Raw genomic sequence first — 26541 nt, forward strand, 5'->3', positions numbered from 1 at the left:
TGTTACTTTACATACGAAGCGTTTCATCAAGTCTACATCCGGGTTTTTTTCCTAGGCAATGGAGGCATATCACCTCCGTTCCTTAGGCAAAGTGAAATAAATTCGCCGCACCGTCACATAAAGTAGTTCCTCTACCAAATGCGATTTAATCTGTATTTATGCATATAATCACAATATACTGAAACGATTTAATACTTTAATTGTATTATTGAATCAATCAGAGCCATTGGTGACTTGTTTTGTGCTAAGTGCCCCTTAGTTTTCCCTGCCCCGTTCTCGCTCACTCTTCCTACGCGCATTGATGTGCAATGTGCTCAGGATAGGGGGGTGAATGAGATTGACGAAGAGTTCTTGTTCTGTATCTCAGTTTTTCTCTTTATACTCAAATTAAATAGTGGGAAAAATTATCGGGAAATTCACATCATATGCAATGGAGTGTATTTGGATATTAAGTGGATAAATACACGCTCTGGGCGTTTTTCGGTGAAGAAGTACTACGGTGTTTGTAAATATTTATTTAAATAATTTGTGTGAGAAGAGCAGGGTTGGCTGCTGCTCAAGTGAGTAAAAGAGGAGGGTAAGAACATCTCGGGATCTTTCTATTATTATAAGAACTTTCATTTTCATCTCTGCTACTCTCTTTATTATTTGATTAATGTTGTTGTTTTAGATCAAGTGTATTCGCATTTTAGTCGAAGGAAAGCAGTCGCTGAGCAATCGTTTTGTTCATATATCCATATTCTAGGAGTTGGGTGATATTTTATAAGTGCCTTGCTATTGGAGGGCATTGAACGTAGTGCGTAAAGGGGCTGATTCTAACTTGCGCTAAGCTTTACGCCTCTGTTATACAATAAAAACACCGTTTGCAAAGAATTTCAAAGCACAATTATAATGTATTTTGTTGTGTAACGAACTACCGGACAGTCATCCATTTCAGATGTCTATGTTATTAAGTCAATTTGTCTGCTTTTTAGTTGAACGAATGCTTTGTTGCTTGCCCTCTGTTTCTTTTTCGTAAAGGAACGCTGTCTCGCGACGAGTAACACGTAATAGCGCCACAAAAGCGTTAGTGAATGCTATTGAGTAGGTTACCATTTCACGTAAAAGAAAAAACGTATCACACAAGTTCTTGTATTTTATCCCAAAAGAGGTATAACATACGCATCTCCTGTTCTTGCGTAGTTCATTTATGTTTCAAGTTTATACCATGTGATATTTGAGTTAATAGTATAAAATAACTAAGCGGATTCTCATTGGACAACCAACTTGCTATTTGGAGGAAGAACTCCAGCTCGTAATGATCTTTAGCTAATTTAGTTATGCTTGCATCAAGTGGACTTCGATAGTTTCTCCTGGTGCCCTACATACTAGCATACTCTGAGAAAGAATAAGAATATTTACCTACTGAACAAGATATAACTAATTCTCAGGATTCACTATACAGTTATTTCCCCCAAATAAATGTGGCCTAGCTGGTGAAATAGTGGGGGCAGTTGTAGGCCCGATTCCACTCGAACGGCTGAGATTGGAACGTTTGATATTGTATCAGTTTTTCTTAATCGAGGCCCTTATTCTTAGTTTGATTGAGTGGCAGACAGGTGCAGTGACGTGTCCAGTAGGCCACTTTAGGAGTAGGACGTATAAGTCGAACCATCTGTAGTTTATATTTCCAGTTTTGCATCACGTTCATGTTTGGCCCCACTTTACATCATGTATTTAGACAGGTGCAGTGGAATTACAGTGTACTCATTGTTGTACTCCTTACTCCACTGTTGGAGCTAGGAACACAAGCATTTTGCTACACCCGCAATAACATCTGCTAAATATTTGTATGCGACAATAACATTTGATCTAATAGTATGTAGGCCCAGCCTGGTCTCATAGACTAGACGTAACATAGTAAATGTAAATACGGGAAATCCAAATTAATATGATATGTTACGTTTGGTATTGTTTAATTTTTTACCTCCCTTTTCTCCCCAATTTCGTGGTATCCAATTGGTAGTTACAGTCTTGTCTCATCACTGCAACTCCCATACGGACTCAGGAGAGGCGAAGGTCAAGAGCCGTGCGTCCTCCGAAACACAACCCAACCAAGCTGCACTGCTTCTTGACACAATGCCTGCTTAACCTGGAAGCCAGCCACACCAATGTGTTGGAGGAAACACCGTACACCTAGCGACCGTGCCAGCGTGCATGCGCCCGGCCCGCCACAGGAGTCGCTAGAGCGCGATGGGACAAGGACATCCCTGCCGACAAAACCATGCCCTAACCCGGACGATGCTGGGTCATTTGTGCGCCGCCCCACGTTTGGTATTGTTAATAAAGACAGAAGGTTACTTAAGGCAAAAACAAAAGTAGGGTGTGCGTATAACGCGAATGTCTAGCAACCCAACGGTTGCATGTTCGAATCTCATCATGGACAGCATTAGCATTTTAGCTAATTAGCACCCATCTAGTACCGGGTATGCTCAGAGAGGCTGTGGTGTTCAAACGTTGCTCAATTGGTGTCAAGGGAGCTAACGTTTGCCAGGAAAACATTCCCCACACCATTACACCCCCGCCACCAGCCTGTACTGTTGACACCAACCAGGATGGGGCCATGGGTTCATGTTGCTTATGCCAAATCCTGACTCTGCCATCAGTATGACGCAACAGGAACCGGGATTCCTCGGACCAGGCAATTTTTTCCACTCCTCAATTGTCTAGTATTGGTGACCACATGCCCACTGGAGCTGCTACTTCCTGTTTTTAGCTGATAGGAGTGGAACCCGGTGTGGTCGTCTGCTGTAGTAGCCCATCCGTACCAAGGACTGACGAGTTGTGCGTTGTTAGCTTGTGCGATTCTTGCCATTCTCCTTCAACCGCTCTCAACGAGCTGTTTTCGCCAACAGAACTGCCACTGACTGGATTTTTTCTGTTTGTCGCACCATTTTCAAATAACACCTTGAACACTATTGTGCTTGAAAAGTCCAGGAGGCCCGCCATTTCTGAGATGCTGCAACCGGCACGCCTGGCACAGACGATCATACCATGCTCAAAGTTGCTTAAGTCATTAAGTCGTTTTGCCCATTCTAACCTTCAATCGAACAGTAACTGAATGCCTCGATGCCTGTGTGCCTGCTTTATATAGCAAGCCACAGCCACGTGACTCACTGTTTGTAGGAGCAAACCATTTTTGTGAATGGGGTGGTTTACCTAAACTTTGTGAACGGGGTGGTTTACCTAAATTTCGTGAACGAGGTGGTTTACCTAAACTTGCCGCTGAGTGTATGTATATTATAATACATTATTTTTCCGTATGGGTAACCTTAACCCTTAGCCTAGCTAATGTTAGCTTTAGCCACCTAGCTAATGTTAGCCACAACAAATTGGAATTAGTAACATAGCATACATATTGCAAATTCGTAACATCTGAGTTGGAACCAGTTCAGGGAACACAACCGAAAACCATAAAACCATAAAATAATGAAATTATTTGATGAACATAACCAAAAATGAAAGTGATCTATACTGTTCCGGAACAGAACCATTATTTTAAAAGCCTGGGACCCGGTTAATAACATTTATTTTATGTCCCTGACATTTTTTTCCAGTCCCCCAAAAATCGCAACAAAGTGTCTATGCAAAGCCCTCACTCTGTCTGCCAGTGGGTGTGTGTGTAGGCTACCTTCCCCTCCCTCTCAGAAGCATAGGTTACTGTAGCCTACTGACGACGTTACAAGCGTGATTCAGAAATGATGGAGAGATGTTTAATTATAGAAGAATGGATTAACTTTTTCAATGCTAGTTAAGGATACTATAGTTATCAAGTTTCACATTGTATTTAACTAACTACAAAAAGGTAAGATGAGTTTTTAATTCTAGTGCTGGTCTGCACACACAAGCTTGTTAGCTAGCTAGCTAACGTTTGCTCTGGTCCAACGTTAAACCAAATCGGAAGTTCAAAGACATTCAAAGTTCCTCCATAGAAGCCGCTCCTCTGTAGGTATAATTCTGTGGGCCTAATTCAGATAATGCATGTTATAACAACAAGATGCCTAGCGCTTCAAGGCAAGCTTCCTTCACCCTCTTGCTCTACACTGGTCTGTCTGTAGTGACTGGCAGCACCGTGTTTGTGCTTGTCTTTCGTTATGATTAAACCATGATGTTATGGAAAAATACAATTTGTTCTTAACAACTTTCCTATACAGATTAAATAATGGTTCTGCTCAGAATGAAACAATTCGATTTTTTTTTTAGGTTCCAACCCCTGATTGCACGAATTGCAATCTGTAACATGTATTGTACAAATTGCAATTCGCAACATATCGTACAAATTGTAATTCGTAACATATCATATGAAATGGATGATGGACATCCACAAATTAATACGTATCATATGAAATGAAACATATCATGCTAATTGGAGTGTTATGGATTTACATTTACTATGTTACGTATACCCCTGAGTCCAGGTTGGTAGGCCTACAACTGTTATACATATAGTATTAACATTAGTATGAGTATCATGCACAATTTCAAGGATTTTTGCAAAAAAGTACAGGTTTTAGAAAATAAAGTAACTAACTGTTGATGATTTTGATTTTTGTCCTAACCCTCACTCTAATAATTGTGCATACCATCAAAGAATGGGCCACGAACAAAAACATAAACAACGGTGCAAATGCATTTAATGCATTACATTTTTATGTGCAAATAGCACTCGTTTTTTATTATATGTCTGTAGGCTATGATGTTCAAGCAATGACATTCCATGAGAGCGACATACAGTAACGTTTTTTGAAACATAAGTTGAAGCTATACAAAATAGTTTACAAAGTTTTCTATGATATCAAAAACAATGGACTAAGTGGTTTTGATAATGTATTAACAAGTCATATTCTTCTAAATCAAGGGATATAGACTATTTCCATAATTGAAATGACTAGAACCCTTACAGACTGTTAGTAACCTACAGTATGAAAAAGCAGTGTACTTCTGCTAGATTATTTGAATAGGTAGTAGCTCAGCTTCCTGATATGTACACTAAGGCTGGGAATTGCCAGGGACCTTCCGATATTCTCACAATACTTGGGACCCGATATGATATGTATTGCGATTCTCACAATTCTATATGTATTGCAATTCGACATTGCGATTTGATGTTCCAAACATATTGCTCACTATTTGTCTGCGGCCGAGAGACAGGACAGAGCATGAGAAAATGAGTTTTGATCAGCCATGGAAATAAAAGTGCTATTTGCACATAAAAATGTCATGCATTAAATGCATTTGCACTGTTGTTTATGTTTTTGTTCGTGGCCCAATCTTTGATGGTAACGTAACAAAATGTGGGAAAAGTCAAGGTGTCTGAATACTTTCCGAAGCCACTGTATAGCAGCACCAAAAAAAGTCATAAATATTTACCTACTGAACAAAATGAAACTAATTTGCAGGCTTCAGTATACAGTTATTTCCCCCGAATAAATGTTGCCTAGTGATTTGTAACTGTATCGTATTCCCCCATCACTAATGTACACCTGGATTGTGTTTTACCTATATACCCCCTTCCCCTGAAATTGGCATGTTCTCAAGGATAGTGAGGGAAGGATATGAGGAGAACTGGAGAGAGAGATAGTGAGAGAATGGGAGAGGGAGGAAACCAGTCCACTCAGCCAGGTGGTAAGCCCATGTAATGGCCCCAATGTTATTATTGTTCTCTTGGCAAAAGGCCCTGGCCGGAAATCAATCCGCCGGCTGGGAGGCTGTAACACTGCTGTGATTTGACTCGCTCTCTTTCCCAGTTTTCACTCTCTATGAATTGCTTACACACAGTGTACAAAACTAGTAGGATGTTTTGGGGAGTTTGCACATTCATCTCTTTTTATTTTCTCAGCATTATAGTTCATCATCAGAAAACAGTAGGTTACTTTTAAATAAGTTGTACAGAACATCAAGATCTGGATTTAAATGCCAACGATTATCAAACTGTCTTTCTAAAAAAAAATACTCCATTTGTTTTATCCATTTTACTCTAGACTAGAAAATGGTCTAATGTACTATTAATACTTTAAAGGCCCAACCAGGCCTAGAGAGCAGAGGGTAGATGATGTAAAACAAAAACAGAAAAATACTATTCCAAAACATTATGCTGAATCTTCCTGGCATATCACAATCGAATGACTTCGTGGAGTAGCCTTGGGCCCTGAAGTCTTTGAATGGGCTCTACAGAGAAAGGAGAGAGAGTGGACAGCAAGTGTTTTGGGCCCCTGCTGTGGGTTAGGAAAGCCCACACTATGACATGCTGCTGGACGTCGCACTGCAACATTATTTAAGTGGAGTGGCTTATCTGATTGCCTGTTCTTTGTGTCACAGCTGCCACCCCCTCAATGCAAAATTGGATGGTGTTCAAAACTGAAGACTGTGTGAAGGTAAAGCTATGAACATTTATGGTGTGTGGATGTGTGTGTGTGTGTGTGTGTGTTAGGGGTGTGAACATTTAAATGCAATTGGGATCCTTAACATTAAGAAAAAACAATAACTGAAAAATGTAAATCACAGTGCAGTTATCACAAAACAACATATTCTTATACTTTTTATAGCCTAACTAGACAATAGGCAGGAAAAAGGCCTCGAAAGTTGTGTCATTTAAATAAAACCAGAGAGGAAGAGGTGAACTTTAGGCTGCTGTGGTGAATTTGCGAGGCATGCAAGACAAAACATTGAAAGATACAGATAACCAAGACATACAGTGCGTATTCAGTCCCCTTGACTTTTTCCACATTTTGTTACGTTACAGCCTTATTCTAAAGTTGATTAAATATAATATTTTTTTCAGCAATCTACACACAATACCCCATAAGGTTTTTAGAATTTTTTGCAAATGTATAAAAAATATTAAACAAATACCTTATTTACATAAGTATTCAGACCCTTTGCTATGAGACTTGAAATTTAGCTCTGGTGCATCCTGTTTCCATTGATCATCCTTGAGATGTTTCTACAACTTGATTGGAGTCCACCTGTGGTAAATTCAATTGATTGGGCATGATTTAGAAAGGCACACACCTGTCTATATAAGGTCCTACGGTTGGCAGTGCATGTCAGAGCAAAAACCAAGCCATGAGGTCGAAGGAATTGTCCGAAGAGCTCAGAGACAGGATTGTGTCAAGGCATGGATCTTGGGAAGGGTACCAACACATTTCTGCAGCATTGTAGGTCCCCAATAATACAGTGGCCTCCATCACTCTTCAATGGAAGACGTTTGGAACCACCAAGACTCTTCCTTGAGCTGTCTGCCCGGCGTAACTGAGCAATCGGGGGAGAAGAGGCTTTCATTAGGGAGGTAACCAAGAACCTGATGGTCACTCTGACAGAGCTCCTTTGTGGAGATGGGAGAACCTTCTAGAAGGACAGCCATCTCTGCAGCACTCCACCAATCAGGCCTTTATGGTAGAGTGACCAGACGGAAGCCACTCCTCAGTAAAAGGCACATGACAACCCGCTTGGAGTTTGCCAAAAGGCATCTGAAGACTCTGAGACCATGAGAAACAATATTCTATGGTCTGATGAAACTAAGATTGAAATCTCTGGCTTGAATGCCAAATGTCACGTCTGGAGGAAACCTGGCACCATCCCTACGGCGAAGCATGGTGGTGGCAGCATCATGCTGTGGGGATGTTTTTCAGCGGCAGGGACTGGGAGACTAGTCAGGATCAGGGGAAAGATAAACAGAGCAAAATACATAGAGATCCTTGATGAAAACCTGCTCCAGAGTGCTCAGGACCTCAGACTGGGGCGAAGGTTCACCTTCCAACAGGTCAACGAGCCTAAGCACACAGCCAAGACAACGCAGGAGTGGCTTCGGGACAAGTCTCTGAATGTCCTTGAGTGGCCCAGCCAGAGCCTGGACTTGAACCCAATTGAACATCTCTGGAGAGACCTGAAAATAACTGTGCAGCAATGCTCCCCATCCAACCTGACAGAGCTTGAGAGGATCTGCAGAGAGGAATGGGAGAAACTCCCCAAATACAGGTGAGCCAAGCTTGTAGCGTCATACGCAAGAAGACTCGAGGCTGTAATCGCTGCCAAAGGTGCTTCAACAAAGTACTGAGTAAAGGGGTCTGAATACTTGTGTAACTTTTGTAAATGTGGTATTTCCATTCTTTTCTTTTTTTTTACATTTGCAGAAATTTCTAAAAAACCTTATTTGCTTTGTCATTATGGGCTATTGTGTTTAAATTGGTAAGTAACATAAAAAAAAAATACATTTTAGAATAAGGCTGTAATGTAACAAAATGTGGAATAAGTTGAGGGGTCTGAATACTTTCCGAAGGCACTGTATGCATACCTTCTCTCTTTCTCTCACGCTGGCTTGCCTGCTCTTTCTCTCTGCTAATGATGCAAGTGTGTGTAGAATATCCTAGCCTATTCATTGATGATAGGCCCTGCTTTATTGAAATTGCGAGACATTGCAACCCAAGATATGGCGAGTTACAGCATACCATTACGAGATGCAGCTTTTGATTGCCTAGTGCACTAGTTTGCCTAGTGCACTGACTTTGTCTGCTTGGTGTCCGACCTGCCTATACTGTGCCCCTCCCCTCTCACACTGTCCCTCTCTAGGTCGCTTTGAAAGTTGCAAGCATTTTTGTTCTCGGAAGTACGGCAACTAATCAGTCTCCTCCGTTCCAAAAAAAACACTCGTCCCGCGGAAAACGGCGTGCACAGTCATTTTAGCTTGGACTTCATGCTAGTTAAAGCTGCTGTCTCGGATCTTTACACCACACCTACACACACACACACACACACACACACACACACACACACACACACACACACACACACACACACACACACACACACACACAGCACCCCGAGCTTGGCATACGCAAACCCCAATTCAGCAGTCACAATCTTGACACTCGGAAATGGGACTCAACGCCGGGAGTCGACATGCAAGGAGTCGAGGAATCAATTATTTTGGAGTCGACTCTCCACCACTACGTCATCGTCGTTAACAGTTGGAAAAATGGCAGAGAATGGCAAGCGACAGCAGCGAAGTCCTGTGTGGCAATACTTTGAGCAGTTAAATGAGAAGGTGGTGAAATGGAAACTTTGCGAGGTGGAATTGAGGTAAAGTAATGGTAGTTCACAGGTGCAACGCTTACCCATCTGAAAGGGACGCACCGTGAGACCCAAACCTTTGCTGGCAGCAGCACAGCTGCATTGTGAATTCACATGAAATTGTAGTAAATTTTCATATTGTTTTAATGGGAAACCGAAAAATAATTGTCTGTTTAAACTTTAAGGAAGTGTGTGTGTGTGTGTGTGTGTGTGTGTGTGTGTGTGTGTGTGTGTGTGTGTGTGTGTGTGTGTGTGTGTGTGTGTGTGTGTGTGTGTGTGTGTGTGTGTGTGTGTGTGTGTGTGTGTGTGTGTGTGTGTGTGTGTGTGTGTGTGTGTGTGTGTGTGTGTGTGTGTGTGTGTGTGTGTGTGTGTGTGTGTGTGTGTGTGTGTGTAGGTTTATAAACAAATAATTAAATGCTTATAAACTACTTACAAACATGTTGTAAATCCTATTAAGTGTACTTCAGTGTGAAGTGTTTTGGAAATGTCTACATTAACATCCACCTAAAAAGTAGATAAAAGATAACATGGATAACAACAACATTTTTAGTGTTCTATGGCCTGATGCCATGCCATTGCTTTGTTATAAGCACAACTTGATTTCACTGTTACAAGTCTTTTATGTTGACATATTAGTATTCCTGTTGAATGAAGGGATAAATATTCTTCTTCCTGGCTGAACAGGCTGAAAGCTGTCCAGGACTGAGCTTCCGACAGAAGGGATCAATGATGGAATTACAGACCCTCCAAGAGGCCCTGAAAGCGGATATACAAGTTCACCAGGTAACTATGGACTATGCATCTCTCTGCTTTTCTGCCGTTTTAACCACCATTTGTTTACTCGATTAACCTGGAAATTATCATCAGAAGTGTTTCGGGAGGAAAGTTGGTAGCACATTCAACTGTGCGACAGAATGTGGTTGGGTTTTTGTTCATACCCTCCATCAGATACTTGCCCTCAGGCTGCTCCATGAATACTTCCTCCTTAGACTCATCCTATCTGTCAGCTTATCCACCTCCTTCTCTACTCTGCTTCCCCCTGCCTCTCCCTTCAGTGATTGTCCTTTAAGTATGGTTTAGTGTCGGGTTTGGGTCAGAAAAATATACTTCATCCTGTATGCTCTACACTCTTAGAAAAATAAGTAGTATCTAGAACCTAAAAGGGTTATTCGGCTGTCCCCATAGGAGAACTCTTTGAAGAACCCTTTTTGGTTCCAGGTAGAACCCTTTTGGGTTCAATGCAGAACCCTTTCCAAAGAGGGTTCTACATGGAACCAAAAAGGCTTCTCCTTTGGGGACAGCCGAAGAACCCTTTTGGAACCCTTTTTTTCTAAAAGTTTATGTGTACTCTGTAGTCTTTTTTGTTGTTGTATTTTTGTGCCATCCATAATGTTTCTGTTTTGAGGTTTGGTGCATGATACCCTCCATCTGGTTCAACCCAAATACGGAAACCAGAAACATGAGGAAAGCTTATCGTTGCACAGCTATCACCAGCCAGATGTGCTCCTTATAGCAAAATGCAAACAGGGCATGTGTTGATTACTGTGAGAGCGATCACATTAGAGAGACCCACATGTTCAGTGTAGTCAGTATGATGTTCCTATTCGCATCCACTGAATGTACCTCCCAGTGTGGCCCATTCAGTTGAGCATGAACCTCCTTGTGTTTGTCTAGGAATGTTTTGTACAGTGGGGAGCCATGAATGTGCTCTAAGGTTGCAGTATTGGAAGGTGCCTCTGGGGGCCACTGTGTCTACAGTTTGTATGGCTGTGACAACAAGAATGCATTGGGTACTGCAACGTTAAAAGTGGGGCGAGCAAAAGGAACGTTCGCTCAAGAAACGTAAAAACCTATTGCAAAACCATTTTCCTCAAACCATTAAGAAACATATGACGTTAGGAACAAGTGACACAGCCTCTCTCATTGTAATATATTAGGTGTATCAATGCATTTGTTATGTGGTTGTTAATAACTTGTGTGTCTTTCTATGATTTCTCTCTCGCAGAAACTAGTGTCCCAGATGAAACAGGATCCACAGGTAAGCCCCTCCTGTCACCAAGGTGGTTGTACCAGATAGCTAGGCCCAAATACACAATATGTTTTGGGGTTGACGTTAGTTTCATTATTACAGAACAGTTCCGTCTCTTCAGAGGTTTTCAAGCTTTTGAAAGAATGTAGTATCCCTATTACTCAAAATCTACACAGTTGAAAGATATGATTTAAAACAGCCTAAGAGGAAAACCAGAAAAAAAGACAAGTTAAGATATGACGTCCTTGTCACTGGGGCTCAGAGATTTTTGATTTGTTCCAAATTCCACCTCTTTTTTACTTTACTCTGTCAATTTTGAGAACGGCCTTGAAAACTCCCCAGAGCTCTTCTCTCTCTGTAGTATCCGCCCACCGTACTTTATCATCCTGCAGCCCTTTTATGAGGACTCAGTGCTGTAGCAGCAGCAGCCCGTCCCACATTTCAGTGGTGTCCCTACATCCCAACTCTGAGTTCCCCCTCATGTGGTTGACAACCGTGGCAGCCCAGTGACGTGAGGGGAGTGGATTACTCTTTCAGTCATTTTAACTTGGACTTCATGCTAGTTAAAGCTGCTGTCTCAGATCTTTACACCACACCTACACACACACACACACACACACACACACACACACACACACACACACACACACACACACACACACAAATACAGCACCCAGAGCTTGGCACGCTCCCCACATAACACGCAAACCCCAACTCAGCTGTCACGAATGAACAATTCTTCACAGCTATGTGTAAGTGAGCTATAACAGGCTTGTTGCTCTCTTTTTTTTTTTTTTGCAGAATGCTGATTTGAAGAAGCAGCTCCATGAACTTCAAGCCAAGATCACAGCGTTAAGTGAGCAGCAGGTAGGCAACTGAAACAGGAGAGGGGAGTGGGGGGGGGGGGGGGTCTGGGATTTCATACACCATCACACTGGCACACACCAAGGTCTTTACCAGTTTTACATTACTGCACGGTGTATTGAAATGCTAGAGGTTCTCTACATGACAGGGCCTACTTTCACTTCCTGTCAGAGTTATCCTTTCTTTCTTTTCTTCTTCTCTGTCCTTTTTCTGGAGAGTAGGCCTAGACAAGTCAATGTGGCAGATCTAAGAGTCCTGCATGCTTCTGCATGTGATTGATGATTTCTGTAGAGTTGAGGGTGTGAGCCTAGGATCACTTTGAGTTGGGTTTTGTCTCCTTCTTCAGGCTAGGGGCTTAGAGCAGGTGTCTGACTGATCCAGTTTCATGGTGCTAAAAAGCACCACTCTTTGTGAAGCTGTTAACATTCACATCCATTGACAACCATGGGATAGGTAGAGATAAGAGTCATTTGAGACTTTTAACAGTTTATAGGACCTATGTACAGAAGTGGTGCGAAGTACTTAAGTAAAAATACTTTAAAGTACTACTTAAGTTGTTTTTCTGTACTTTACTTTACTATTTATATTTTTGCTAACTTTTACTCCACTACAATACTAAAGAAAATGATATACATTTTACTCCATACATTTTCTCTGACACCCAAAAGTACTCGTTACATTTTGACAGGAAAATGGTCCAATTCACACACTTATCAAGAGAACATCCCTGGTCATCCTACTGCCTCTGATCTGGCGGATAAACACAAATGCTTAATTTGTAAATTATGTCTGAGCATTGGAGTGTGCCCCTGGCTATCCGTCAATATAAAAAAAAGTGGATTGTGACATCTGGTTTGCTTAATATAAGGAATTTGAGATGGTTTATACTTTTAAAAGTTAAGTGCATTTTAGCAATTCCATTTACTTTTTGACACTTAAGTATATTTAAAACTTTTACCCAAATAGTATTTTACTGATACTAATACATTTTTACTTTGACTTGAGTCATTTTCTATTAAGGTATCTTTACTTTTACTCAAGTATGACAATTGAGTACTTTTTCCACCACTAATGTACAGTATATACAGTATATTTGTTATTGACTTACAAGTACAACTGGCATGCATGCAGGCTAGTGTTAGTGAATTTGCCCCTCAACCAACCATTAACATATTATTGTAAGAGGCTTTGTTTTGGTGATTTGAACTGAGTCAAATGAAACTTTTGGAGATATGTTGTTTTTCCTCTTAACCACTTTGCTGTATATATACTTACCCTGTTATTGTGGTTTAATGAAGTCTTGGGAATGATGAAGGTTTCTATTGAGCTCTGTTTACAATGTCCCTGGTGTCTCATTTTCTTTACAGACTAAATGAAGGGGTGTGATTTCTATAGAAGTGTCCCATTTCTTTCCACCTGTCACTTATCGATCGTCCTCTCTCTAGTCTAGGCCCTCTGTCGGCTCAACCAAAGAGGTTTTTAAAACGTCAAATTTAAATGCTGTTTGGGAAGGGCCTGGATTCACTTTCAAAAGAAAATAATTGCCGTGGTATTTGTGCAGAGGCCGAAGCTTTTGTTGTACCTTAATTGAGTCTGTGTTACTGTATTAGTTTTGAGAACCCTTAAGCTTTATGTTTGTTTAATGGTTATGCTATGAGAATATTTGGTAACATACTCGCAGTGGATGCATGGGTATCTGATCTGAAAAGAAGTTTAACACCGATTTGAGAGTTGTTCTTTGAGAATCAAGGGGAGTATTTTACTGGAATTAGCATCAAACCTGCATCCCCATAGTCCTATCCAGACACTGCTTGTGGCAGTGCACTTTCTCAGTCTATTCTTATTACCCCCTCAAGATATGCTTATTAATACAACGCTGCTGTTGCAGTCTCTCCTGTATTCACTTTACATGGAGTCGATGTCTTCATTATTTAACTTACATGAAGTTGCTCAACACCTTGAGGCTCCTTAAGGGAAACATGTTTGACATATATTTGTTACTGGATTGTGTGTGTGGTGTCGTGTGTGTGTGTGTGCATTAGTGCTAAGCGGTTAGTGCTTTTTGATTTATGAGGTCGGTTCGGTTTCGGTTCGATTATTTAAAAAAAAAAATATATTACGTTTTTCGGTTTCGATTGAATTATTTAAAACATTTAAATGCGCTATGCATTATGTGGGTTGAATCCTTTAACAACACAGAATAAAACAATGAATAAAAGTCCCATGATGGTAGTGACTACCCATTACTACTTATCACTTATTACCCATCGTTTATTCACCTTATGTTACTTCAATAAAATATTTGTTGTGTATATTACATTGGTTTTATTTGATGACTTTATTATTTCATTCCAAGTCATCGCTATAGAGCTGCCTATACTATGACAAAATCACTATTTTAGTAGTTTATAAAAGTAAATAAGGCATACTTTTATGACTGTTGAATACCAATTATCAACTACTTCGATCAGGGATGGGTAACTGATCAGGGATGGGCCTGTACCCAAATACACAAGCGGGTCCAGATCCAGAATTCGAAATAATGTCACGGGTCAGATCTGATATGATTGTCACGGGTCTCGGGTATGTGTAATTTTAACTGACTTTTCCAGAAGGACCCATATAGTTTTGAACGCAACTGCTGCAGTAGAGAGAGTGAGAGAGAAATGGTATAATTTATGCTGCTGCTATTTGCTTTTCACGTACGTGGCACGTGTAGCTTGTTGTTGTTGGCCAATCATAAGCCATCAAAGCGGCAGTAGGCTAGTCATTGAGCCTCTGTGTGGGGAAAAAGTTAGGAGATATCTATTCATTGGAAGATTCATTAAAAGTTTAAGGAAAAGGATAGGCTACAACGACCTAGAGCCAACAGGTAGGCTGCTACTACTATATTATGAATGGAGTTGTTGTTGTTAGTAACTGTATAGGACGGGAAAGCGCATGTGCAGCCTCAATTAGCCTAGCTAGCTAGCTTAACTAGCTTCTCCCGTTTTGAAGACAAGTACTACGTAATCATATAAATAACCTAGCTATGGCAGCTATTAGTCTTCAATAGTGTGAGCCGGCTTGGTTGGTTGCAGTTTCTCATCTCTCCCTTCCTCCTCCCTGTTCCCCGGTCACTCGCTCACACTCATAGTAGCCTACACACAGAGCACTGGCCCCTGCTAGAGCGTCACTTCTCTCTACCTCCTCTCCCTTGCGCTTTATCAGCTCCGGTTAATAAAGTAGTTTAAAATGTTATTTTTCTGCTGCTTCCCTCACCCAGGTCGAACCGGGTCTGGATCCAACCAGGCCTATACGGAACGAGTCTAGCTGTTCCTCAGGTCCGTTTGGAACTGGTCTCTATATTGTAAAATTTATCTTATGCATATTGGGTCAGGTTGGGAAAGCCCCAGGTCGATTTTGGAACGGGTCCCAACTCGGTAGATTCAAAAAGTCCAATATTCTACAACTCCCTTCTACATCGCACAGTTCGGGCATTTCAGGCATAACACTCTCAGTACTGTCTCTTGCCCGGTGCTGAAAGGGACACCTGCTGACGGAATGTGAATAATACCAGGTTCATTTAACAAGGGTGGCAGGCTGCTCAGGCCAAGTATTTCAGCAGCTCAGCTATGAATTTTTAAAAGAGTTTTTTTGTAAATTCACACTAGCAGATGATTTATATTCTATGAGGTGTGGGGCCTCCACTGAGTCGATGTCAGATGAGTGTAGCGTATATGACCGGAACGATTAGATGATTATATCCATAGAGCATTTACATTTTTTTTATCATACTAAACTATTCGTTGTCTGTATGAATAGAGGTAGGAGTGGTGAAAGGTAAATTGAGAGGGTCACTTCATTCTAGTACTATGTGAAAGACAAAAACTCAATCTGAGGATTTTCCGCTGAAATTAGTCACACCAGTGTGCTTTTGGCCACACGACCTCCACCACTGCATTATAACCGGAAGGAATGAAATATTAAAGCGCTGACTGAAGGTCAGGTTGGTTGTGTGTGGAGAAACCTGGAAGCCATTTCATGGACCTGAGCTGTTTTCATCTAGTATTTCACGTTGTTCGAGAGGATTCTAGCTGACTTATTTGCTGGACTGGCTTGATTGGGAGTTAGATACTGCAAAGCTCGTGAGGAATATAATTGTCAATCTTGACAGATAAGCTGTGTAACACAGCATTTGACGTTCTGCTTATAAACTTATAAATCATTATTTCATTGTTTTGTTAACGAGCTTTTGAAAAAGGTCATTATATACCATTCGTTCTTGTTAGGACCTTCGCTTGGCCCCCATAATGCACCGATGACTTATTTTATGAGTGGAGAAACTTTTTCAGAAACCGTTTAGTTAACAATGTCCTGAAAGAGACTATTACAGTTCCACACATCAGCAGTTTTCATTGTGTGGACTAAAAAGATGTAGAAAACTCTCTCTCACTTAATGAAAAGGCTCAACTCTGGGGATGTCACCCCACAGCGGCTATGGAAGCAGCCAGGCTGTGCTTCTATAAATCATGCTGCAATGATCCAGCCATCGATTTCGAACTGGGGTTGTCTTTAGCACAGTTGAAAACCCTTAAAAATGTCAATTATTTTATTGATTCCTGTATTTGTTTCCTAACTCCCCCCTGTCCCCCATTTACTGTGTGTGTGTGTTATATATATATATAAATTTACAGGTTTTTTTCGTCACTCGTCTCTCAGTACTGTGTCTATGTGTCGGTGTGATGTGTTATAATCTGGATTTACCGCGCAGTTCTTTCAACATCACTTCTTGGATTTCAAATAAACTGCCCTGCATTTCGAGGGGTTGATACTAGGACCTGTTCTTTTTACTATTTATACAAATGCTATTGGTCAATCTGTTAAAATGTTTGCATTTTAATCGATATGTGGATGATACTATTACGTATGCAATTGCCCCAACTACTGACCGGGCTGTGACAAGGCTACAGTCTGATTTTTGCAGTTGTGCAGGAAGCCCTCCAAATAATCTCCAAAATATGTTTTGATTGGATGCTTTGAAGTCCCTAGGACAATTCAGACAGCTGATTTGTATCATGAAGAATGTGTTAGTTTTAAATGAATGTGTTTTGTATCTTAACTTCTCTAGGAAATGTGGGATGCTAGCGTCCCACCCGCGGGACACACTATTCAACAGCCAGTGAAATAGCAGGGCGGCAAATTCAAATCAACAAAAATCTCATAATTCAAATTTCTCAAATATACAACTATTATATCCCATTTTAAAGATACACTTCTCGTTTATCCAACCACATTGTCCAATTTCAAAAAGGCTTTACGGCGAAAGCATAACATTAGATTATGTTAGGACAGCGCCGAGACAAGAAAAACCACACAGACATTTACCAAGCAAGGAGAGGCGTCACAAAAAACAGAAATACAGCTAAAATGAATCACTAACCTTTGATCTTCATCAGATGGCACTCATAGGACTTCATGTTACACAATGCATGTATGTTTTGCTCGATAAAGTTCATATTTATATCCAAAAACCCCATTTTACATTGGCGTGTAATGTTCAGAAATGTTTTGCCTCCCAAAACTTCCGGTGAATGAGCACATCAATCTACAGAAATACTCATCAGAAACGTTGATAAAATATTAAACTGTTATTCAAAGAATTATAGATACACTTCTCCTTAATGCAACCGCTGTGTCAGATTTAAAAAAAACTTTACAGCGAAAGCACACTGCAATAATCTGAGTACAGCGCTCAGAGACGAAATCAAACCCACCATTTTGTGGAGTCAACAAAACTCAGAAATAACATTATAAATATTCACTTACCTTTGATGATCTTCATCGGAATGCACTCCCAGGAATCCCAGTTCCCCAATAAATGTTCATTTGTTTCGATAAAGTCCATATATATGTCCAAATACCTCCTTTTTGTTCGCGCGTTCGGTAGAGTACTCCAAATGCACTGTGCTCGCGCAGTTAAGTTCAGACGAAAAGTCAAAAAAGTTATAATACAGTTCGTAGAAACATGTCAAAGGATGTATAGAATCAATTTTTAGGATGTTTTTATCATAAATATTCCATAATATTCCAACCGGACGATTCCTTTGTTTTCAAAAAAGAAAAGGAACACAGCTAACTGTCACGTGAGTGCGCGCCACTGAACTCATGTCATTTTCTCACTCATCTACTTCCAGGACCTCTTATTCTCTCTCTATTCACAGTAGAAGCATGAAACAACGTTCTAAAGATGTCTAGTGGAAGCCTTAGGAAGTGCAAAATGACCCCACAGACACTGTATACTGGATAGGGAATCACTTCAAAAACTACAAACTTCAGATTTCCACACTGCCTGGTTGGATTTTTCTCAGGTTTTTGCCTGCCATATGAGTTCTGTTATACTCACAGACATCATTCAAACAGTTATAGAAACTTCAGAGTGTCTTCTATCCAAATCTACTAATAATATGCATATCCGTCATTCATCTGAATTTCCGAATACTGCCCCCTGTCACTAAAAAGTGAATGTGTATATTGTCTATATGTTATGTTTATCTGTACTTCCCTGTTGTATGTGCTTGTTTTTGTATAGTGCAGGGCTCATTTGTGAAATAGACGTTAGTCTCAATATGACTTCCCCGTTGAAATAAAGGTAAATAATCGGAATATTTCTCTGAAAATCCTTTTTACTCTGGAAGAGGGAAGTCGCTTTTCGTTGTGATTTGTAGAGACTCAGGAGCTTGTCTTGTGTTTCTGAGCGTTATGGTAGCTCTGATGTCAGAGAGTTGTCTCATTTTCCCACAGAGGACATTTTATTGGCTTTTGAGAGGCATACTGCTGAGGATGGCTGTGAGAATAAAAGGGGTTCAACCTCTGGTCAGACCTGAACCTGATAAACTTGGGACACATGTGGGCAGAAAGTGCTGAACCTACCTTCTCTAATAATGTACTCCAGGGAGGCTGTGTGTGTCAGTGAGCTGGTGTCTTATGTCTCTTTGTGGGTTGGCACAGGATTTATCCATATTTTTTTTGAAGCAGGTTTCAAGCAGTGGAGTAAAGTTGCAGCATTCTGTATTTATGATACTATGTGGTGGTTCCCTTCCTCTTTTAAGAGATGTGCTATTCAACTTGCCCTGCAGAATTCAGAAGAAAAGGCTGCTGGCTCTCCTTTTAAATGAGGAAGCTCTATTGTCTCGGAATACCTGTCTGCCTGTGTGGCTCCCTAGCTCCCACCCAGAGATAATAAAACACCTTGAGCTCCTCCACTGTAGAAATAATGACCCATGGCACTGAAACGAGGCACAATTGAATCGATTTAGCTGCAGTCTGTCCTTTCTTTGACTGCCTCAATGGTCTGAATAGTACGGGGCATTTTTATGAGGAGAGGAGCCCTGTGGATCCAGAGAAATGGCACTGCGATGAATGCTTGGGCAGGTCTCAACTGGCCTGCCCAGAACTGAATACAGTGACGTTATGGCTCACTGTAAAATTCTCACAGCTGTTGATCAGCTAGTTGCACTTGTGCCATTTGTGAAAACATGAGGAATAGAAAGACCGTATGATAATATGCAGGATAATGGAAGGACAGAACCATTGATGCCAAGGAAAGAATATATTGTCAATGCTGTTATTCTTAAGTTACACACATTATCAAGATGTTGTAAAGGGATTTACAGACTTGCTATGCCCTTCTATTGTTCTGGGGACACAGATTTGCTGGTGGGGCATTTTTGGGCAGGGCTGTTTTTATGGCTACTTCAGTGATGGTTGAGGACTACTTGGGGCTGGTTCTTAGGCTGGTGCAAGTTTGGTTTGGGCTTGGTACAGCAGGGATAATCTGGCACTCAATCTGAGCTGTATTTGCAGCCTCTAACGAGAGTCCCTGCTGCGAGGCCCAGTTATTATCACCGCTGCTCCTCCATGCGTGGAGTCTGGATGTGTGTGTCTCTGCTGTGTGCCCAGGAAAGAGACGAAGGAGGTAGGGAGGAGAGAGAAGGGTGGGCATAAAAAGAGCTGAAAACTAGAAGTGCTTTAGTGTTGTTGAGGGATGACTCACAGTGTTGCCCTGAAATGAACCAAAACAATTCCTGCATACAATATATGGTTGTCCTCCGCTGCTCTCTTCTAAATGCAAAACATGCAGACAAGCATTGTTTCACGTAATGTCCAATTGAATATACATCAAATGAAGTATTCTGACTCTTTTTAATATACTTTTTAATTATTACCACACTCTGAGGCTGTACCACACATAAAGTGGTACTTTCCCCTCCTCACACCTTGAAAACACACACAGTAGAAGCATTCACATTACATTCAGCCCACCAGGTAGACTCTCTTCTCTGTGTTAGGTACCTGCGTTGGAGTCAGTCTACACAGGGTTCAGTGATCACTGTTCCTTAGCAACAGGTGAGCCATATGGTCATTTCTGGCACAAGAGTCAGTCCTTTTGTGAGCAGCTGGCTAGAACTTTTCGTTTTTTGTTCTGTTGGCACTTGTAGGGCGATTACAGTTGCACTTGTGGCCGGTACAGGTGTACTGTATGTCAGTGACCTCCCGGTCACCTCCCAGGGAGTGATGACACATCTTCCATGGACATCTAGCTCCGTCTCAGAGAGGAGAGTAAAGAGCCAGCCCCCTCATTGACTTCTCCCACTTACAGTTCAAAGGTTGGTGAAGTAGCTACACCTCCATTCTACCCTACAGCCCGTTTTAAGGACATCCTCAACACTTTAGAAGCTAACGGGGGAAGAATGCGTCTATCAAAGCCTGAAAAGAAAATCCCTATCCCTGAGAAGTGCTGTGGCAGCATGTTGCTAAGTCACTGTTTTGAAAGCAGTGTGTGTGTGTGTGTGTGTGTGTGTGTGTGTGTGTGTGTGTGTGTGTGTGTGTGTGTGTGTGTGTGTGTGTGTGTGTGTGTGTGTGTGTGTGTGTGTGTGTGTGTGACAGGAGGACGTGCTATAATCCAGCAGCACGGTGCCTCTCTGTGTTAGAATGTCAGCTCCACTCGTCCACACAGATGCTCCCTGCTGTGTGGTCTGGAGAGGAGACTGTGGCAGGCCGGAGGAGAGCAGGAGAAAGGGTGCAGCCTGGCTGGCTGTTACTGGGAGAGTGGGGCCGACTACCATGCTCTCTGGGAGCTATGTGGGGAGGAGTTTCGCTAAGACATGCCCCCGCACCATTCCACTGCAGGCCTGTTCTGTCCGCCCCCGGAAACCTAAAACTACAATCCGGGATAATCTCCTTGATGTCTGACTAATACAGTGAAAATCAGAAATGAGCCTCATATACTACCTCCTGGGGTGTGCTTTCCTTGGCGTGTTCTTAAAACTAATGACCCCACCTGCTAGTTCACTGATACTTAAAATTGCCGTCACCGTTCTCTCGGTAGATTAACATTTGCTCAGGCTGAATAAGCGACCAGGCCAAAGTCTTTGACTCAATTTAAAGTTCCTCCAAAAACACATTTGTGTGCCATGTGCTTTATAGAAGCTTTGAAGGTGACTAAAAGACAATGAGCTTGTTGAGTAAGTGGGTAGATGGATGCTGTTTTCTGTTTCCGCTCTATTGTTTCCTATTCTGTACTAAGAAGGATTTGCAGTATGTGTCATACAAGAAATGCTGGAGGTAATTACGAAAGATTATGAATCACACTACAGCTCAGTGCTAGAGGCGTCACTACAGACCCTGGTTCGATTCCAGGCTGTATCACAACCGGCTGTGATTGGGAGTCCCATAGGGTGGCGTACAAATGGCCCAGCATCATCCGGGTTAGGGTTTGGCCGGGGTAGGCCGTCATTGTAAATAAGAATTTGTTCTTAACTGACTTGCCAAGTTAAATAAAAGGTAAAATAAAATGTCTAAATTATTTTGTAAATATTAGAAGAAAATAAACAAATCACCCAATTGTTAATACTATTAGTTGCTTTATCTATATCAAAGCAGATAAAGCACTGCTCCTGGTGGACTCAGTAAATAGATTTTAGAAATTAAGTATGAACCAGATTAAACACACATTCATGGAAATGCTAATCCTTTTCCTGCTCAGGGGGCAGTTTACATTGTTCAGCACATTGTACTTTGAAAGTAGATTTGTATTCAGTGCCCTGCACTTCCTCCCACCCCACTAGAGCGTATCTGCAGGGAGCAGTGCTGTCTGGATAGAGAAGAGGTTTTATACCTGCTTAACCCACTTTCACAGTGCTCTGTGGCTGACTGAGAGACTGACTGAGTAAAAGAGAGCAGCGCCTACCCCATGATGCATGTAGTTGCTGAGTAAATACTTAATTCTGGCAGTGATGTGCACTGTGCCAGGGGCTGTGTGTGTGTGTGTGTGTGTGTGTGTGTGTGTGTGTGTGTGTGTGTGTGTGTGTGTGTGTGTGTGTGTGTGTGTGTGTGTGTGTTCATGAGGAGACTGTAGAGCTTTTACTGTTGTTTCCTCCCTGGTTTTTAGCTCATGGTGTTGTGGTCATGATGGGGGGGTAGAGCTAGGTTATGTTTAGCTATAAGGTTGACAACATGTGAAAGTGCTGTGTACTGTGGCCAGCCATGATTCCATTAATAGTAGTGACACGTATCCTGTTTGACACTAAACAGAAATGTGCAGGTTCGTCTGTAGATCTGCTTTACCAGAGGTTTAAGTAAGGCAGAATGTCGCCTAAAACCGCTACTAGCTACTACTATGCACGTTTATCGGATGTAATTGATCAATTTCTATGTTTTTTACTCCTATGCTTGTGTATGCTTTTAGAGGACTTATGGTTCATTTCCTTACCGGCCTCTTGTTCAACCTCTCTTTGTCTCCACTCCTATCTGAAATATAAAAAAGAAGCTGCATTGTCTTTAACGCTCCCCAGCTAATTGATATGAATTACTACCCTTTAACGTACAACAGCATAGTAAATATCCCAGGATCCCAGATCCTTCACAATTCGCCTGTTGTCCGCCCATGATGCCATCTCACGGTAGCTTTAACCTCAGCTTCAGGCTCTCGTGAGAGGAAGATGAAACTGACGGGATGACCCCCGCTTTATTCATTTGATTTACTCTCTGTAAGAAATGTCTACCGTTTCTATTGTCAAGCAATCGTTTCATAATGTAGCTAATAATGTCATGTGATAATGTCAAGTAACAATGTAACAGGGCAGATGGATATCGATGCGGTATGAAATCACTGAGGTGGCCTGGCGTTTTGTTTTAAATCACACTCGTACATACTGTAATATGCATTCGTCACTCTGTCTCCGTGAAGAGCGCTGTCTTGGCAGCGGAGGGTTTGACAGTTAGGGAAATTGACTATAACTGTAACGGGTGATAATGAAAGGCACAGGGAAAAAAGGGGTTGTGTAGAGGAGTTACGTGATGTCAGGCTAGGACAGGATCAGCGCTCTTCCTTTCCTGTCGCACTCAATGTCTCATCAATATCAAGTGTCGTCATCTTTCACTCGCTCACGTTCTCAGTGTTTTGCGCACAATCTCTGTCGGTTTGTTGCGACGTGAAAGAGGGTGAAAATATGACCTTGACTTCATTGGACAGCTGTGGTGTGAAAATAATCTCAAAACAATACAGCTCTACCTGACACTTGGTACTTTTGAATTGACTGTGTGTGTGTGTGTGTGTGTGTGTGTGTGTGTGTGTGTGTGTGTGTGTGTGTGTGTGTGTGTGTGTGTGTGTGTGTGTGTGTGTGTGTGTGTGTGTGTGTGTGTGTGTGTGTGTGTGTGTGTGTGTGTGTGTGTGTGTGTGTGTGTGTGTGTGTGTACGTGTGGTGTTAGGGTCTTTTGAGCAGTGAATAGTTGTTGCTGACGCATTGCATCCTCTGGTGTTTATTACTTCCTCACTATTCTTTGTTGCGAAACAAAAGGACATAGCAGAAATAGCCCCCTAACTCATGGTTCCCCAACCCTCTCCCCACCCCAGATGTTTTACATTTGAGTTTTAACCCTAAACTGGCACACCTGATTCAATTAGTCAAAGGCTTGATGATTAGTTGACTAATTGAATCAGGTGTGCCAGTAGGAGTTAAAACAAAAATGTGAAATGTCGGGTGGGGCCGAGGAGAGGGTAGAAAGGCAACAGTGGGTAGGCAGTTCCGGGGGTAGGCAGTTCCGCAGGCACCGGGACTTCCTCATGCACTTCATGGTTTTGATTAAACCGACCTGGAAGACCAGGTGTGTTGAATTTAGGCAATCACTGAGATATTCAATTAGTTCAGTTGCCTAGTTGGAACAAAATCCTGCAATAGCTGCTGCACTCTGGGAACAGGGTTGCCTACCCTTGCTACTGTGTGTACAGATAGCCCAATGTAATCTGTAGTTCTTTGTGTGCGTGCGTGCATGTGCAAACATGCCAGTATGTGTTACAATTACACACACTGGCTGCAGTAGGGAGGCTTTGTATGTGTCATATGGATCTGCCCAGATGGAGCGAGAGGAGAGTGTTAATGTGTGTCTGTGATGGGTTTAGTTCTAGCTCAGAGAGATAGCGAGAAAGAAGAGAGAGCGGGAGGACTGTGAGGCAAGAGGTAGTGTGAGAGGAATTTCAATCAAGGGCTCAACATGCTGTTTAAATACCATCAGCACAAAAGGGGAGGGGAGACTGTCAAGGGGATAAATCCTCACACCTGAGAGGCTGAGAGGAGGCAGGCAGGCTGGACGGAGGCAGGCAGGCCCCAACCCAACCAGACCTCCCTCCACATGGCTGGGAAGCGCCAGATGTGCCGTTCACATTTCATCCTGTTTCAGAGGAAGATAAAAATTAAAATATAAAAATGAGGAAGAGATTATGGAGGTAGAGGAAAGCCAGAGTCAGCAGGCCTTAAGCCAATGACGATGCACAGGATCTGGCTTTTATGGGAGAAGATACATCTTAGGGAATGTTGATGATTGATACTGGATGCCATCATTTATAAGTCTGTTTATCTTGAGAAACTCAAGTTCCTAGTTTTTGTCACATGCCCAAGTACAGTGAAATGCTTTTCTTGCCTTCTTTTTCCCAACGATGCAGTAGTTAATATCAGTAATACTATATATAAAAAAAAGTAAGTAGAACAAAAAACACCAATAAAATAGAATTAAGAATGTAAGTAAGCTATGTACAGGGTCAGTTCCAGGGTCATTGTCAATGTAAGGTAAATCAAGTGTTTGCACTTTAAGTATTCCATTGGTTTTCCTTTGTAGCGGAAAAATTCAATAAAGCGCAGGTTAGTCATTTTAAAAGTATACTGAACAGAAATATAAACGCAACATGTAAAGTGTTGGTCCCATGTTTCCTGAGCTGAAATAAAATATCCCAGAAATGTTCTATACACACAAAGCTTATTTCTCTCAAATGTTGGGCACACATTTGTTTACATCCCTGTGAGTGAGTGTTTCTCCTTTGCCAAGAAACTCACACAACACAATTCCGCATACGTCTCAATTTTGAGGGAGCGTGCAGTTGGCATGCTGACTGCAGGAATGTCCAGTAGAGCTGTTGCCAGAGAATTTAAGGTTAATTTCTCTACCATAAACCGACTCCAACGTCATTGTAGAGAATATGGCAGTATGTCCAACCGGTCTCACAACCGCAGACCACGTGTAACCACTCCAGCCCAGGAGATCGTCTGAGACCTGCCACCTGGACAGCTGATTAAACTGAGGACTATTTCTGTCTGTAATAAAGCCCTTTTGTGGGGTACAACTCAGTGTGATTGGCTGGGCCTGGCTCGTTTATATTTTTGTTCATTATACAGTGGCAAGAAAAAGTATATGAACCTTTTGGAATTACCTGGATTTCTGCATAAATTAGTCATCAAATTTGATCTGATCTTCATCTAAGTCACAACAACAGACAAACACAGTGTGCTTAAACTAATAACACACAAATTATTGTATTTTTCTTGTCTATATTGAATACATAATTTAAACATTCACAGTGTAGGTTGGAAAAAGTATGTGAACCCCTAGGCTAATGACTTCTCCAAAAGCTAATTGGAGCCAGGAGTCAGCTAACCTGGAGTCCAATGAATGAGACGAGATTGGAGATGTTGTATAGAGCTGACTTTCCCTATAAAAAAAACACTCACAAAATTTGAGTTTGCTATTCACAAGAAACATTACCTGATGTGAACCATGCCTTGGACAAAAGAGATCTCAGAAGCCTTAACCTGTTGGGTCTAGGGGGCAGCATTTGCACGTCTGGATAAAAAAAATGTACCCGATTTAATCTGGTTACTAATCCTACCCAGTAACTAGAATATGCATATACTTATTATATATGGATAGAAAACACTCTAAAGTTTCCAAAACTGTTTGAATGGTGTCTGTGAGTATAACAGAACTCATTTGGCAGGCAAAACCCTGAGACATTTTCTGACAGGAAGTGGATACCTGATGTGTTGTATTGACTTTAAACCTCTCCCATTGAAAAACACAGGGGTTTAGGAATATTTTGGCACTTCCTATTGCTTCCACTAGATGTCACCAGCCTTTACAAAGTGTTTTGAGTCTTCTGGAGGGAGATCTGACCGAACAAGAGCCATGGAACGGTGATGTCCCATTAGACACCTGGCGCGCTACTTCAT

The 26541-nt window shown here is 41.6% G+C and overlaps 1 protein-coding gene across 6 annotated transcripts in view; it reads left to right on the forward strand.

Moving 5' to 3' along the window:
* The first annotated feature begins 316 nt into the window (after nt 1-316).
* LOC106587113 (PHD finger protein 21A) overlaps nt 317-26541 on the forward strand; it is a 50124-nt gene continuing 23899 nt past the window's right edge. For 4 of the 6 annotated variants that reach the window (XM_014175131.3, XM_014175125.3, XM_014175130.3 and 1 more), the window contains exons 1-5: nt 317-577; nt 6358-6413; nt 9793-9891; nt 11114-11146; nt 11939-12004. In XM_014175131.3, coding sequence (XP_014030606.2) covers nt 6372-6413; nt 9793-9891; nt 11114-11146; nt 11939-12004 — 240 coding nt within the window. In that variant the 5' untranslated portion in view covers nt 317-577; nt 6358-6371. The remainder of the gene's footprint in view (nt 578-6357; nt 6414-9792; nt 9892-11113; nt 11147-11938; nt 12005-26541) is intronic. The other 2 variants (XM_014175126.3, XM_014175128.3) reach the window with 2 other exon arrangements.

Source organism: Salmo salar, chromosome 26 (assembly GCF_965601325.2).
Source record: "Salmo salar chromosome 26, fSalSal1, whole genome shotgun sequence".
Lineage (NCBI taxonomy): Eukaryota > Metazoa > Chordata > Actinopteri > Salmoniformes > Salmonidae > Salmo > Salmo salar.